General features: G+C 40.0%; 1 protein-coding gene across 1 annotated transcript in view; it reads left to right on the top strand.

Annotated features, from left to right (window-relative positions):
• The window catches only part of LOC120564602 (unconventional myosin-IXAa-like), a 162,484-nt gene that overhangs the window by 119,492 nt on the left and 27,359 nt on the right, over positions 1 to 15,633 (top strand). The window contains 8 exon segments of the mRNA XM_039809735.1: positions 3,107 to 3,228; positions 5,330 to 5,471; positions 8,638 to 8,833; positions 10,817 to 10,936; positions 14,052 to 14,127; positions 14,485 to 14,628; positions 15,174 to 15,213; positions 15,336 to 15,458. Coding sequence (XP_039665669.1) covers positions 3,107 to 3,228; positions 5,330 to 5,471; positions 8,638 to 8,833; positions 10,817 to 10,936; positions 14,052 to 14,127; positions 14,485 to 14,628; positions 15,174 to 15,213; positions 15,336 to 15,458 — 963 coding nt within the window.

The raw sequence follows: 15,633 nt of genomic DNA, 5'->3' as shown, positions 1-15,633 counted from the left end.
CAGTTGTCGGTCTGCAGGGCCGAGCTGTTTACGTAAATGTGTGCATGTAATAAAATGGCTGATGAGTGGATGCATGTCTATCTAGTTATCTGTGTGGCTGCATCTAATTGTCTCTGTGAGTCAACACAAGTGTTCAAAAACTCACTCAGACACAACAAAGCCGGCCAGATAAACTGAGTCAGTTATCTGCGAGTGCTCGGCTTGATGAGTTTTTAACAAAAGCACACGCACGCAACATTCTTCATGGCTCCGTATTTGTTTCGCTGGATCCGCTGCAACCTCTGAGTGAAACCAAACAAACACATGGTCTGAATGCCTCGTCAGTGATTCAGCAGCCTAAAAAAAGAGGAGAAGACAGATGTCGAATGTCGCATGTGTAAAATGATCTTCCAGTTCTGCTTTGAATACTTGACTTGACTAACCCTAACCCATTTTAGTTACTGGGTTCAAACTGATTGTCAGAATGTTTTTCATTTGATTCCTTCGTTATCAAAAAGCGAGATTTAAAATGCATACACACAAATACATACAATATTCTCATACTAACACACAAACTAAACATAATAAACTGTCACATTTACAGCTTATTTTAGGGTTATGCACATTTCTGTTCTGCGTGTTTGTTTGTAGCACACCAACGCCTTAAGGATGCAGATGTAGGTTCATCTGTTCACCATAGCAGGATATTTTGACATTTGGGCTAGATTGCCATGACATTTGGTATTGTTGTTAACGGTTTCTGAAAGATGATTCCTAATGATTTGTTGACTCCTCTGACCTTTTATTTTTCTAATATTTCTACAGAATTGGAATAGCAGTTTAAAACCCACTTGTTTTGTTTGGCTTTTTCTTAGTTTATAATTCATTATTTAGTTATAACTTTTAAAGTGTGGTTTACACTTTATCTCCTTGTTTTTGTACTTAATTAGGGCCCGAGCGCCAACAGCGGCGAATGCCCTATTGAAACTGAAGGAATTATTAATAAACTGTTATGTAAAGTTTGCTTGGTTTTGTCTACCGCCAGCATAAGGTCACAAATTACCCTCAAAGATAACGTTGTCCATGATAACAATTGAAAATTGGTAATCTGAATTTCTTAGTAGATTTTCATGAAGTTGGCGGGCATATTCATGGCACCCATAGGATGAGACTTTGTTTTTTGTTACCCCCTTCAACCTTTGCTCCACCAAATTTCACAAAAGTCCCATTTATATTGAAGAAACATCAGTGTAAAGTAGGGCTGGGCGATATCGAGAAAATCAGATATCACGATATTCTTGACCAAATACCTCGATATCCATATTGCGGCAATATTCTAGGGTTGACAATTGGTGCTTTAACAAAATATCTTCACACTTAGATTTTAGATAAATAATCATCAGTAATGTGGACATCATGTCTAAGTGGGGAAAAGGCAAATAATAGAACAGCTAGAACAGTCTGGTAGGTTCAGAAAAGTACATCACTTTACTGTAATGCAGCCTTTAAAACCAGTAAAAGACAACACTTATGTCATATCACGATATTACGATATCCAAAATCTAAGACGATATCTAGTCTCATATCACGATATCGATATAATATCGATATATTGCCCAGCCCTAGTGTAAAGCGGCAAGAAATGTACTGTCAACGTTGCACATGCTTTTGTTTGTAATGATCCCACTGCTTTATACAGTATCTAACTACTGGCAACGCTCTAAGAACAGCAGCATTAGCAGTATGTTGTTCTTTCCATCATTTGGTATGGGGGGATGTAAAGAATGCTGCAGCTTCTCGAGGCTGCCATTTTAAGTGCTTTGATCATTGTTGTTATTGATTTTCATGAAACAGACACCATCCCTTCTACTTTTGTTCAGCTAGGCTCCCTGCCTCGCCACTGCTGACCCTTACATTTTAGTGTTGTGCTTTGGTTTGCTGAGTGTGCATGCTCTTTTCCAGCAGTCCAACAGTAAGACACACTGTGACCTGCAGGAACTGTTTACATACCTTCAACTGTACCTCAGCAGTAGCTTTCCACAGAGAGGAGAACGTTAACTAAGTACCTCCCCTTCCACTTTTTCCCCACTGTTCCTCCCAGCTAGCATTGGGATTGTAACTGGTGTCTCTCACTGGTTTCTCCCATAGGGGTAGTAAAAGGACATGGGTCATATACTTCAGTTGTCATTGGCCCCTGGGGGCGCATAGATGTTACCAGCTGACTGTGGTTTTACTGAGAATCTACAAGTAGCCAGGTGTTTTCATCGTGGGGATTTAGGTTTTTTTGCTGTAAAAACAGTGGTTGGCCTTTTTGTTTTTAAACCGTGGAGAGTATGCACAAGTATGATACATTCTGGCGCTTGTGAGACACACTTTACTTTTTGTTATAAAAGTCCACGTGCCTCTGGTGGAGAGCATTTTTGTCACATGATAGCTAGTCTTGCATTGCCAGACCCTCCTCCACAGCGCTGCGGAGGAGGGTGTGGCGAGTCCACGCAGCATTCCGGGATGGGAGAATAACGTCCTCTGGTTTATTGGCGTTTATTTAAACCGCCGGACGGAGCCCCGGTGCTAAATAGCCTCGGGTGGAACATGTGTACGTTCAAAGGTTGTTTTAGTCATGCAACAGAAAACTCAGATTGGACAGATAGTCTAGCTAGCTGTCTGGATTTACCCTGCAGAGATCTGAGGAGCAGTTAACCATAGACCTCATGAATCCACCGGAGTTTAGAATTCCAACACAAAGAAAACGGTAGGTAACAGACATCCGGCTGAAAAGAGTGACATCCGTACCAACCAACAGACCAATCCCGGAAGTGGAACGTCGTGAATATAGACTACATGATAGTTGTTGAAACTTGAATCTCTCGCTGAAAAAAGTAAGGAAAAGACGGCCCTCTCCGCTGAACATATAATAAAAATGTCCTCAAGAAAGACACCGACCCCAGATGGTATCTGTGTAAACATTAGATGACAATAGCACTTTTGTCGTGTATGTGAACGTCTATTAAGTAACCTGAACATGATGCCCTTTTCTCTGTCACAGCTTTGACAGAACTTGTAACTAATTTGCCCGTGGCGTATTTATTCACCCAAAGTCTTCCTTCCTCTGTGTTTCCCCCTGCAGGAGGAGTACAGGGCAGAGGGCATCACCTGGCACAACATCGAGTACATCGACAACAGCGGCTGCCTCAACCTCATCAGCAAGAAACCCACAGCGCTGTTCCACCTGCTGGACGAGGAGTGCAAGTACGCCACCTGCTAAATTAGAGTTCATAGTTTCGGAAGCAGCAGTTAGCCGTATAACTTTAAAAGAAGGTTTTGTACTTATGGTTGGAATCCTCTAAATTACACTTTGGGCTGAATCAGACAGATCCTTAATCCATCTCATCTCGTTATCAATGTACTAGATAACAGTTAAAACAGTCATCTCACCCATTAAATATGTGGCATTAGCTGTGGGATTTAGCACCTCTGCATGTTTTCCTGAAGTCTAATAAGCTCGTAAATGTAATGATTTCTTAGGCATGGCAAGTCCATTACAAAACACTTCAAGAAACCCTGAGAACTCTGACAATAGATCAAATGATTGGTGGTTGTTTTTTTTACTTTCCATGAAATTCGCTGTTGATATTCATGGTCCCCAGACAATGTTTTTAGTGATCCCCTGACCTTAACTCTAGCTCCACGGGACAACATTTCCACTATTTCAAATGAACTCTAAACAATAAGCACATGAGAAAAGAGTATTTTTTTTGAAAAATCAAGCCTGTACTTTTTAAATACACTTGATTATTATCGGTTGTTTGAGGCTTTGAGTTTTTGAGGGAAACCAATTGGAGAGAAGAGTATTGTTTGAAAAGGTTTAAGTTTAAGTCTTTTCCTTGTGTAGGTTTCCAATGCCATAGTAGACATATTTATACAGGGTTTTATACAGGGTTATGTACTTTTGTGACTCTGCATTTCGTTGTACTTTGATGTCGTGATATAGGTCTTAAATTTCATTCATAAAGGTCTACCATTTGACTCTGTAAAACCTGCAGAAACCCTGCTATAATTTACATCCCGAGCTTGTCTGAATGTTGTGGAAAGCAAAACATATTTCATTGTAGCATACTTTGTTGATATCACCCTGCACAAGCCTCTTTAGCACCCGACTGGTGAATCGAGGAGACAAACTGCTCCCTGTGCAGGACTTTTCCTCATTAGCTTGATTGATACCAACACTTGGAATTCTACCAGAGCTTGACTAAAGCATAACGCAGAAGTTCTTATTCCTCCGCCAGCATCTCTGGATCACGTTTTCTTTCCCTTCTCTGTTGTGAAACACTCTCCTCCTGCAGGTCAGCACTCTGCCTCTGCATCTTTCTCATCCATAAATCAAACCCCCCCCCCCCACCACCACCACCACTCGCATAAAAACACATCAGGCGGTACACACACAGCCATATTTATCTATGTTAGCTGTCATCTTACTTGCCACTTAGCAGCAAAGCTGGTTCATCTGGATCGAATGATCCTTGGAATGGACCAAATGGTGTGTGTGTATATATTTGTGTATATATATATGTGTGTGTGTGTGTGTGTGTGTGTGTGTGTGTGTGTGTGTGTGTGTGTGTGTGTGTGTGTGTGTGTGACACAGGGGGGACCACTTTTCAGAATTAGGGTCAAAGGGGGATCTCTGAAGTAAAAATGAAGGGGGACAGGGTTTCTCCTGGGATTTATGCTGCCACAGGAAGGAGCTTCATGCTAAATGATTACACAGAAAGAAAGAATGACGCTTAGAGATCTCATCATTCACAGTTAGTGGAGCTTCAGGGCCTCTGGAGAAGTGGATTAGGTTACTGCAGGATAGGGGGCGAGTGTGGGGGTTCATTTCTACAGTAACAGCATCAAGCTGTAAGACCCCTGCGGATATATAGCTCAGCCAGCAGTGCGTTTCAGAGGTGTAGGGAGGAGAGCTTTAGATGATGTGAAATATCCCTTTAGGTATGTTGAGGTTAGTAGTAAATGGGTAAAATGTCAATGAAGCAAAGGTGAAAACACCAAAGAAGAATGTGCAAGTAGATGTGCTGCAACGTTGGTTAAGTTAAGTTTGTGACCGTTTTTAATCCCTGAGGGTGAGGAGGGTGAGGGAAAAGGAGTTGGACAATCATCTGCTGCTACATTTGCACTGTGTTGTGGTCAAAAGTAGATGAAAGTTAAAAAAAGAGTTTCCCAAACAAAAGGCGCATTGTTGGGCATGAAGTCTAAAGTCATTGATTCATTTTAGAGTTTTTGATTTCTATTTTTTAAGTCCCCATCATTTGAGTTTTAAACCTGCGCCTTATTAAAGTCATGTTTCCTCTAGTTTCCCCCAGGCTTCCAATCAGACCTTGCTGGACAAGTTCAAGCGTCAGCATGAAGGAAACAGCTACATCGAGTTCCCCGCTGTCATGGAGCCCGCCTTCATCATCACACACTACGCTGGTAAAGTCAAGTACGGAGTCAAGGTGAGATGCTCGGGTGTGTCAGTACTGTAAGTGGGCTTTTCTACATGTGAGAATGCACATAAATGATATTATAACTGTACTATAATGTGGTTAGTGTGTGTAAAGCATCCTCCAGTACATTAAGTTAGTAACATATATGAATATCTGTGAAGCGTTTACTTTTTCAATTCATTTTTTTGTCACAAGAACAATGCTATTACATTCTAATAACCGAATCAAGGCACCCAAAAATGTGAGTCTATTATCTTTCAAGAACATAACACACTTTTATAAAACTGAAGCTTAAAACCAGTTTAAAAAAAAAAAAAAGAAAGAGACCCGGATCTATCAGGGATCTGTGGGTACAAGGAGATACATGTTGACATCTCTTTCCAGCAGTCGCTCATGTTTAGAACCACAGCCGAACAAAATCAAGCAAAGGAGGCAAACCACAGTCAGGATTGATGCTGATTCAGATGCTTTTTCTTTTGTTATTACCTGGTTTGAAGAGCCAAGATACCATGCAGATGCCAAAACTACATTGGCTGGAATCAAATTAGGAAACTTGTTTGGGGGTTTTACAACTGAGCTCCGGATGTCCAAATTGTATCCACTGTTGTCTGATTTGATCTTCCTTTGGGTGACTTAATAAAGAACCATTTCCGTCACAATTAGCGGCAATTTTGCGAAGAAAGAATGTCTTTATTCACAAAATTGTGAATGCTCGCCATCAGTTCCTTGAAAAAATAAAAAAGGGCTCTTTAACAGAAGTTAAGATTGTGTGGTGCGTATTGTAAATCAGGATTGGATCTTTTCCTAATTCCTAAAATGTAAATTAAACAGAACTTTTCTGTGTGTGTGTGTGTGTGTGTGTGTGTGTGTGTGTGTGTGTGTGTGTGTGTGTGTGTGTGTGTGTGTGTGTGTGTGTGTGTGTGTGTGTGTGTGTGTGTGTGTGTGTGTGTGGTAAAAGTCTAAAAATGTAATCTCTGAACAGATAAAGGAAGAGTCACTTAAAGCTTTATGAAACTCTGCAGCAGACCTACTTGTTGTTCTGTCAACATATTTTTTCAGCTAAATCAAATTCTGTGTTCGCTTTCCAGCTGCGTTTTGATAAGAAGCACATGTGCTGGAACGGGGCGAGCATATTGTTGTTTGACTGTACATCATAAATCCATAACTGTTGGTTATCGTGGACGTGGAAAGGTATCCCATATCTGCTGAGAGCCAAGGAGTTGTTTCGTGTGAATTGTGTAGCGAGAGCCACAGTCGTGAAATGTGTCTGACGTTGGCTCGGTAGTGAACGCACAGCTGACTCGAATCATACGGCGAGAGAAAAATGCTGAAGGGTTTATAGTTCACAGCTCTGTTATCATAGCGCAGCTTCAGTCGAGGTGTTTAATTGCTTACAGACACATGAGGCTGAAGAAGAGACGGTGGTTAACGTTGTGTGCTTAAGCGTTTCTGCACCTCATATTTAATGTGAAGAAGTGGAAGGTGTATGGAAAATTATATATGAATGAATGATATATTTTCAGTTTGTTTAACTTTGCTTTATATATGATCATTACATTCAGAAGCTGATGATTCAGATATTTGCCTTTTTTTCCCAGCTCCATAGTGAGATTAAAGGAATAGTTTGACATTTTTGGGAAATATGCTTATGTGCTTTCTTGCTGGAATTTAGATAAGAAGATCCATGTCACTTTCATCTCTGTCTGGTAAATTAAATGAAATATGCCAGCAGACAGTTTAGCTAAGCATAAAGCCTAAGAAACAGGGGGAAACTGCTAGCCTGGCTCTGTCCAAAATCGACCATCTGCCAACTGTCCAATCAGCACCTCTTAAAGGGTTACAACAGTTTTTTTCAACCTGGACCCTATTTTCCTATGTTTTTTGTGTGTAAGTGACTGATGGGAACAACAATCTTTGACATCGGTCCAGTATTAAGCGAGTTTGCTGCAGCGAAACAAGCTACAATGTAAGTTAATAGGGCAATTGCCACTGACAGGCTCAGATTGATATTGTAAGTGTCTGAAAACATTATGGTAAGGATCCCTTCAGAGATAGACCTTTACAACCTCTTTGAGACCTTTCTGTTTAACCAGAAACAGCTCTGAAGTCGCTAGCACTAAACCCACCAGACTCCTTTTAAAAAAGCAATACTTTTAGCGTGTAGAGCCATCACATTTTCACATATAAATTGGTAAACTATGTGTTTATTTCAACCAAAACTAGAGTTGTGATGGTTGGAAATGGCTTTTCATAGTTTTATTTTGTTTCTGTTGACTTTGAATGAAGTGTATTTTACGATGCTAAAATTACTGTTCATTTACATGGAGTCTGGTGGGTTTAGCAAAAGCAATTTCACAGATGTTTTTATGTTTAATAAAAGGATCTTACTCTTTAACAGAAAGGTCAACCTCCTTAGAAATCCTTTCCATAATGTTGTCAGACACTTAAAATATTAATCTGAGCCTGTCAGGGGCAAAAGGAGAACTTTTGTGAAGGTAAATACAAGCTGGACAATTGCCCTATTAACTTACAATGTAGCTTGTTTGCCGACTGCAGCGATCTTGCTTAATACTGGACCAATGTCAAAGATTGTTGTTCCCATTAGTCACTTAGATGCAAAAACATAGGAAAATACGGTCCAGGTTGAAAAAAAAACAAATAGTAGTTGTAGTTACCCTTTAAGTTCACTGATCAACTCATGATTGCTCGATTTAGAGGTGCTGGAAGGTCCTGTTGTTACCAGTGGACAGAGCCAGGCCAGCTGTTTCCCCCTGTTTCCAATCTTTATGCTAAGCTAAGCTAAGATAACTGTTTACTTAGCTTCATATTTACCAGATATAAGAGTGGTATAGATCTTCTCATCTAACTCTATCCTTTACTTGTGGAGTAACAGCAGTGTAACATTTTCGAATAAATAATTAGTGCTCCCAACTGGCTTTTAACAAGGGCCCAGAACAAGGCAACATTTTCTGTTTGGGTTTATGATTTTCCTATTTTGATGTTGTGATGCACACAAAAACTGCTAAATTTGCCATTTTGATGAGAAAATATCAATAGTGAAAAAAGACACATACTGTTTATGGTTGTCCAATGTGTCTAATAATGATACAAACTCAGTCCTCAGAGGAGTACCTAAACGCTTGTCTTGATGCACATTTGTCTTTCTTTCATCCAGGACTTCAGGGAGAAGAACACTGACCACATGCGTCCCGATATCGTAGCCTTGCTCAAGAGCAGCAAGAACGCCTTCATCTGCGGCCTGATGGGAATCGACCCCATGGCGACCTTCCGCTGGGCCGTGCTGCGAGCCTACTTCAGAGCCCTGGTGGCTTTCAGGGAGGCCGGCCGCAGACACACCCACAAAAAAACTGGTGAGGAAAGGTCTTCAAGTCCAATATAATATACTATTGAACGTGGCAGCAGCTTAAAGGTTAAAATCCCTGAAAACATATATTCTGAATCAGCTTCTTACTATGAGTATGAGGTTCATACATTAACACACTTTGATCTGCCACAGTTTAGTTTTGGTTATTTTATGTGTTTTTTTGGTTTCAGTTAGAAATAGCTGGTGTCATGTACCTCTGTGCACCAATCAAGATTCAGCATTAGAATTGGAATGTGATGACAGTTGCTTAGTTACTGTCAATCAAATCAGTTTTTTTCCACACAGTCCTGATGATGCAGGTTAGCTTTGACTGTTACACTTATGCTGCGTTCCAGGCAACCCGTAACTCGTGTTTTCACAACCTTCTACCTGTGAAAGTGCCCTGGAACGGCATTCAAACCCGTAACTTACTACTCGTGAACTCGTACCAGATGGTTGTACTCCCAGTTACGGTTTTTGACATTACACACACATAAACAACAATGGCGACCCCCGTTGATGCTGTACAGACACCATTATTATTATTATTAACAGTGATAAGTAGAAATAAATATAACATAAATAGGCAACATAAAGTAACCTAGATGGCTAACATCAACGTTAGCAAGAAGGGTTTGTGGTGACTTTGCCTGGAACGCTACCAACTCGTGAGTCGTGACTTGAAGTCGTAACTTACGGGCTAAAAACTGTCTGAAACGCAGCATTAAATAATACATAAATATTTGTTTTTGTTTTTAATGATTGATGCCTATTTTATGAATAGTTTATGATAAAGAGAAATAATCACGCTTTGAAGCAAAGTCTTCATGCTACACAAGAAAACAAAATACAATCAAAAAATATTTTTTCCCCATCACTAAACACCAAACTAACCTTCTGTTTAGTCCAAAATTAGATGACCTCCCTTGCAGATGTCCATATTATATTGTAACATTATATTTGATTTATTTTATTATATTTTGTGCTTAAACAATTTGTCTATTCATTGATAAGTGGACCCACATCAACAGTTTTAATATTGAATGCATTGCTTATGTAATTCACAAAGCAAAAAAAGCTGTTCTCTGTACCTTCTCAAATGTGATGATTGTTTTCTTTTCTCTGTTTTATATATCATTGTAAGTGAAAGATATTTGAGTTTTGGACTGTTAGTCAGACAAAACAAACCATTTAAGGGATCTGCAATGTTTGACTAGTTTTTGACATTGTAGACTAAACAGTCAGGTAAACCAAAGAAATAACCCCAAATGATAATATGCATGAGTTGCAGCCCTGATTATGTTATTTTACATGATTGAACCTCAGTTTGAGCCCAAAATGCATAACTCTTGCATTTAGTCAGAAACAGGAATAACTACAAAAGTTATTGTTTTTTTTTATCTCCCAAGTACATGACTGTTTACTGTTTATAGACTAATAGATGATCTTAACTTTTTCACTCTACACTTCCAAGCACACACGTAAACTGTGTTGCTAATTACCGTAAAGAAAGCTGTGCTCGTCCTGTGATGTCCAAACTCTCGTTCTAACTGCGCCAACAACAACGTCGTGTGTTTGAGGAGGTGAAGAGTTTTGGAGTTGTGCTTCTGCTGTTGAAGATGAAGGAGGAAGAAGAAGAGAGGTTTTGATCTTCTTCTGCAATGTTGATTTTCAAAAACTGGGAGGAGTGTTACAGAGCAGTGTTTCAAAAATGTCACCACTGACTTATCTCGGAGGGATTTGTCCCTTTGTTCCTTCTCTCTCTAATTCTTATCGTCCTCGTCATCCTTTTGTTTCTGCTGCTTTTCTTCTCCTGTTTTTTGTTAATTCACCATCTCGCCCCACTTTTCCTTTCACCTCCTTTTTTTTTATTCATAATTTTTATTTTCTTGTTTTGTGTCTTTTTTTTAATTATAAAACTATTCTAAAATGGAGATGCCTCATTAAGTCTCTTCTTCTCATCCTTTTGCCCTCCTTCTCTCTGTTTTAGGGAACGATGCAGCAGTTTCCTGTTCTGTTGTCAAAACCGTCGACAGCTTCAGTTTCCTTCACCACCCGGTTCACCAGAGGAGCCTCGAGATCCTTCAGAGATGCAAAGACGAGAAATACAGTAAGTAACTCCAAGTAGCCTACCTCAAGACTCTGCGCCATATTGTATCTGATCGTAAAGGTCTCCTGTTTCCTGCCGCAGGAGGACATTGTTCTCAGTGAACAGATTATGTTTCTGCTGATAGAAAGTAGACAGCCACAGGTCAGTCCCAGCCAGTCTCAGTGAATACAAATTAAATTGTGAAAACACAGAATCTTTTTGCTTCAAGCTGATTTCCACACATTGTTTCCGTGTTTTTATAAAAAAAAAAAAAATTTAATATTAGTTTTTGGGCATTTTTAGGCCTTTATTTGACAGGACAGCTGAAGACATGAAAGGAGAGAGAGAGTGTGGGGGAATGACATGCAGCAAACAGTTTCACCTTTTGATAATCAAATATGGAAAGGTTCCCTTTAAAATAATAATGGGCCATCTGCACACACAACAGACGTGAAAGGGTTGAAGGCAAATATTAAAGTAACCACTGTATGACCGTGACGTGACGTTTTACTCAAAATGGATTAGTCTGCGGAGTTGTTTTCCGAAGGTGAAAAACAGTGTAACTGAAATACACTTGAAATATAATTAGCTTCAATCCAATAAACTAGATATTCCTATTTTATAATCTCTCCCCTACAAATTGATTAGTGAGTTTTTTTTTGTTTTTTTTGTTTTTTTTACTTTAACTATATGTATGACATTTTATTTCAAGTTCTGTTGATATGTTTGTTGGGTCAACAGTGATAGTTGTAGTGACAATGCCTTTGGAAAAGTAATACATTGTGTTTACTGGTGAGGATTAGCACCCTCTTAAAGTTATTAAGGTTAGGAGCTTTTAGAAAGTAGTTTCTTTTCTTCAGGTTCAACTTATGTGTTTTGTGTGTGTGTGTGTGTGTGTGTGTGTGTGTGTGTGTGTGTGTGTGTGTGTGTGTGTGTGTGTGTGTGTGTGTGTGTGTGTGTGTGTGTGTGTGTGTGTGTGTGTGTGTGTGTGTGTGTGTGTGTGTTTTAACTTTATTTATCATATTCACAAATAATAGAAAGTTGCCCAAAGAACCATTGCAGCAACAGGGAAAGTAATCCTTATAAAAGTAAACAAGATAAATGTGGGTAAATACAGAAAATTAAATAATGAACATAGTGGCCGGTAAGCTCAGTTGGTAGAGCGGGCGCACATATGCAGAGGTTTATTCCTCGACGCAGAAGGTCCAGGGTTCGAATCCGACCTGTGACGGTTTTCCTGCATGTCTTCTCGCCTCCGTATCTCAGCTTTCCTATTAAATAAAGGCAGAAATGCCCCAAAAAATAAAAATGGAAATAAACAAACGTTTAAAAAAAAAAGGAAGAATGGTTTAATATGGTTTAAACTGGACTTAAACATTACATTTTTAGCTACATTAATTCAACTTTGGAGTGATATTCAACCCTCAACTCATTTAGGCCGCATTAGAAAGGTGTTCACTGTTAATGGGGTTTATGATGGGATGGATTCCTGTCGATAAAGGTCTGTTGAATCGAGGTGAGCTGAAGCGAGAAGTCCTCTTTTTTTTTTTTTTTTTTATTCCAATCAGAAGCCATTCTCTTCAAGAAATGAATTCCAGCCTGTATTGAAAAAGGCATTGGTGGTCAAATTGAGAATAATGGATCGCTGAGGATTTTCAGCCTTAATAAGCTGGTTTCATTACAGCTGTTAATAAGATATTAGAAATCAGACGTCTGGATCATTTGGCACTCTGTTCCAACTGACTCACCTAACAGCAGAGACTTATTCCCACGCATGAGTGATCAGACAGATGAATCCGGCTCATGGGAACCGGCAGGGTTTAATGACACCCTTCGGATTTTCTGGTTGTCGTTTGTCACACATTTCAGATGTGTACGAATTTGTTTGTACATGTGCGGCTGAGTGTGTCATCGTGTGCCCAAACCTCCCACTGTCACGTGTCCTCATGTTGTAAAACAGCACTTTGTTTTCATGCATACATTACTCCCGTGGGATTTAACTCAAATTTCCAAGGAAATTCCCCAGAGTTTCCTTCACTAAAGGGAAACTCCACTGATTTTCATCAAAACCAGCGCACTAGTCATGGTTTATACTTCTTAGCCTGTAAAAAACAGTTGTATGATGTCTTTTGTGGCTCTGGAGAAATATGTAAAAAAAATAACCCTGTTGATATCGTCAGGGGTTATCTCGCCTTGGGTTTGGAGACTATAAACGGAAATCCTGTGTCACAAAGGGATGGCGTGGAGTTTGAAAGATTTGGGAGTTTACCAGGGGTGCTGCTTCTAATAAAAAGACGCTATCAAGTTGCATTATGGGAAATGTAGGATACAGCATTTTTGAAATACTCTTCTCCACCTCTGCCGCATCATTTTCAACCATTCTTTTTTTTGAATCTGGATAGTCAGATGTTATCTTTGTACAGAGTCAGGCGGTTTCTCCTTGTTTCCAGTCTTTTATGCTAAGCTAAGCTATCTGGCTGCTGGTCATCACTTCATATTTATGGTACAATCATAAGGATGGTAACTCTCTGCATGATAGCGAACAAGCGCTTTTCCCAAAAAGTGGAACTATTCCTTTAATTCCATTTAGTATCTTGACAGCTTCAGGAATCACCTTTACTAAAGTATACAGACTACAAAGTTGACCTCAGTTCTTTAAAATAAGTCATGGCATAGTAAAAGCAGTGAGTTTAAACTTTAACAAGAGAAAACCACAAATGTAAACTGGAAACCCCCGGCTCATTAGCTGCTTGTTTTCATATATAATGTCTCCATCGGCATTAATGTCCCGCTGCCAAAACCACTGAAACACTCACACACACACACACACACACACACACACACACACACACACACAAAACCTTTGGGGCTGACTGTGGAAAAGTAAAGCCAGTCTAAGACAAGAGCAACATGTAGCTTTAGTTGTAGATAAAGGTAGATATCCAGATAAGAGAGGGATAGAGGGAGGCTGTTGGGATGATATGGGTTAAAGCTCTGTAGAAAACGTGGTGGTTGTTGGTAAAGGTGAAGTGATGGGAGAGGTGGATCTTCATGCTGTGGTCGGAGATGAATTACTACATAAATCCAGTGAGCTTTAAATCACATATGTCTCTTATTCTCCTCTCCTGCCGTCCAGGTATCACCAGGAAGAATCCCCGCACACCTCTGTCAGATCTTCAAGGCACCAACGCCCTGAATGAGAAGGCCAGCTGGTGAGTACCACCCAAATTAAGTATTGGAGTCAAGTCAATTTTATTCGTACAACCCCATATCACAAATTTGCCTCAAGGGGCTTTAAAATCTGCGCAGCGTACAACACCCTCTATCCTAAAAACTTTGGATAGGGAAATATCTCATTTGTTTTGTTTCTGTGTGTGTCGTGTGGTCCTTGGAAAATCTTCATAAAAAAAAAGTGTGACAAATCGAAATGTAAAACTGCAATAAACAGTATTTCTGATATTAACATTGTCTCAAATTAGTCCTGCCGAACCTAACTGAATATCACTCCCTCTCTCTATCTTTCCTTGCCTCCCTCCGTCTCTCTCCTTCCCTCCCCCTGCCTGCTGTAGGGATGGCTTTGGTGTCGGCTGTAACGGTCGCAGCTCCAGGTCTGGTCGCGTGTCCTCGACAGGAAGTCCCGCCCTGGAAGAAGACGGGATCTTCCTCAACTCGACCAGCAGCAAGCTCCTGGAGAGAGCTCAGGGCATCCTACTGTGAGTGACACATGTACACACACACACACACACACACACACACTCCAGTATTTTGCTATTGATTTGTTGTCTAAAAAACAAATCTGTTGGTCTGAACTGATTAATTCAAAATCAGAATATGAAAATGTGTGTATCACTCAGGGTCTAATATTAGTCCTGATATGGGAATTAGTTTTTTCCCTTTTTTAGGAGTTTCCCCCCAGCATATGTACCCTGTCACACCCTTTCAGCAATGTGTAGCTACCTCTATTAGCTGGTAGAAACGGAAAACGAGTATGAGAAACAGCCGATCCAGGATTCCAGCTTTCCATTTGCTTTTTGGGTTGTGTAGTAGGTTGTGTAGTACAGCCACAGTATTCACAGGAAGAAACATATGTGGACTAAAATGGGGGGGGTATCTCTAGTTCACCCCTATCCATTTAAAAAAAATATCTGCAAAAATTATCCCCAACTTGATGAATGTATGTGCTCTTTTAAATGGTAGTTTCATACCCTGAATTTTTCTTTTAATATCTTTTCATAAAAACTATATTTCTCACCTGTAGGAGGAACAAAAACGTCAAAAGCAAGCCGAGCCTTCCCAAGGTAAGACACAAACACGTCACAGCATAACAACATCTTCAGAAACGGTTATCAAAGACCGATTGATACAACAGGTATCAGCTCCCAGACACAGCTTCTTATATTATCTGGTTTTGTGAATGCAGCACTTGTTGGACGTGAAGTCTCTGCGCTACCTGAGCAGCGTGACGCTCCACGACCGCATCACCAAGTCTCTGCTCCACCTGCACAAGAAGAAGAAACCGCCCAGCATCAGCGCACAGTTCCAGGTCAGTGCTGCCGTCGCCCCCTGCTGGAAGATCAGTGGATTACAACAACATTAGGGACTCAGCCGCAGCAACAGCAGATAATGAATATAAACTGGCATTAAAGTGTAGAAGAATATCAAATTGAAACACTACTTAATACATTTAATACATATTATTGCCTGAATAAAAGCAGTAA

Source organism: Perca fluviatilis, chromosome 8 (assembly GCF_010015445.1).
Source record: "Perca fluviatilis chromosome 8, GENO_Pfluv_1.0, whole genome shotgun sequence".
In the NCBI taxonomy this organism is placed as follows: Eukaryota; Metazoa; Chordata; class Actinopteri; order Perciformes; family Percidae; genus Perca; species Perca fluviatilis.
Note: the sequence above shows the minus strand (reverse complement) of the source record. Positions and strands in the feature narration are given on the sequence as shown.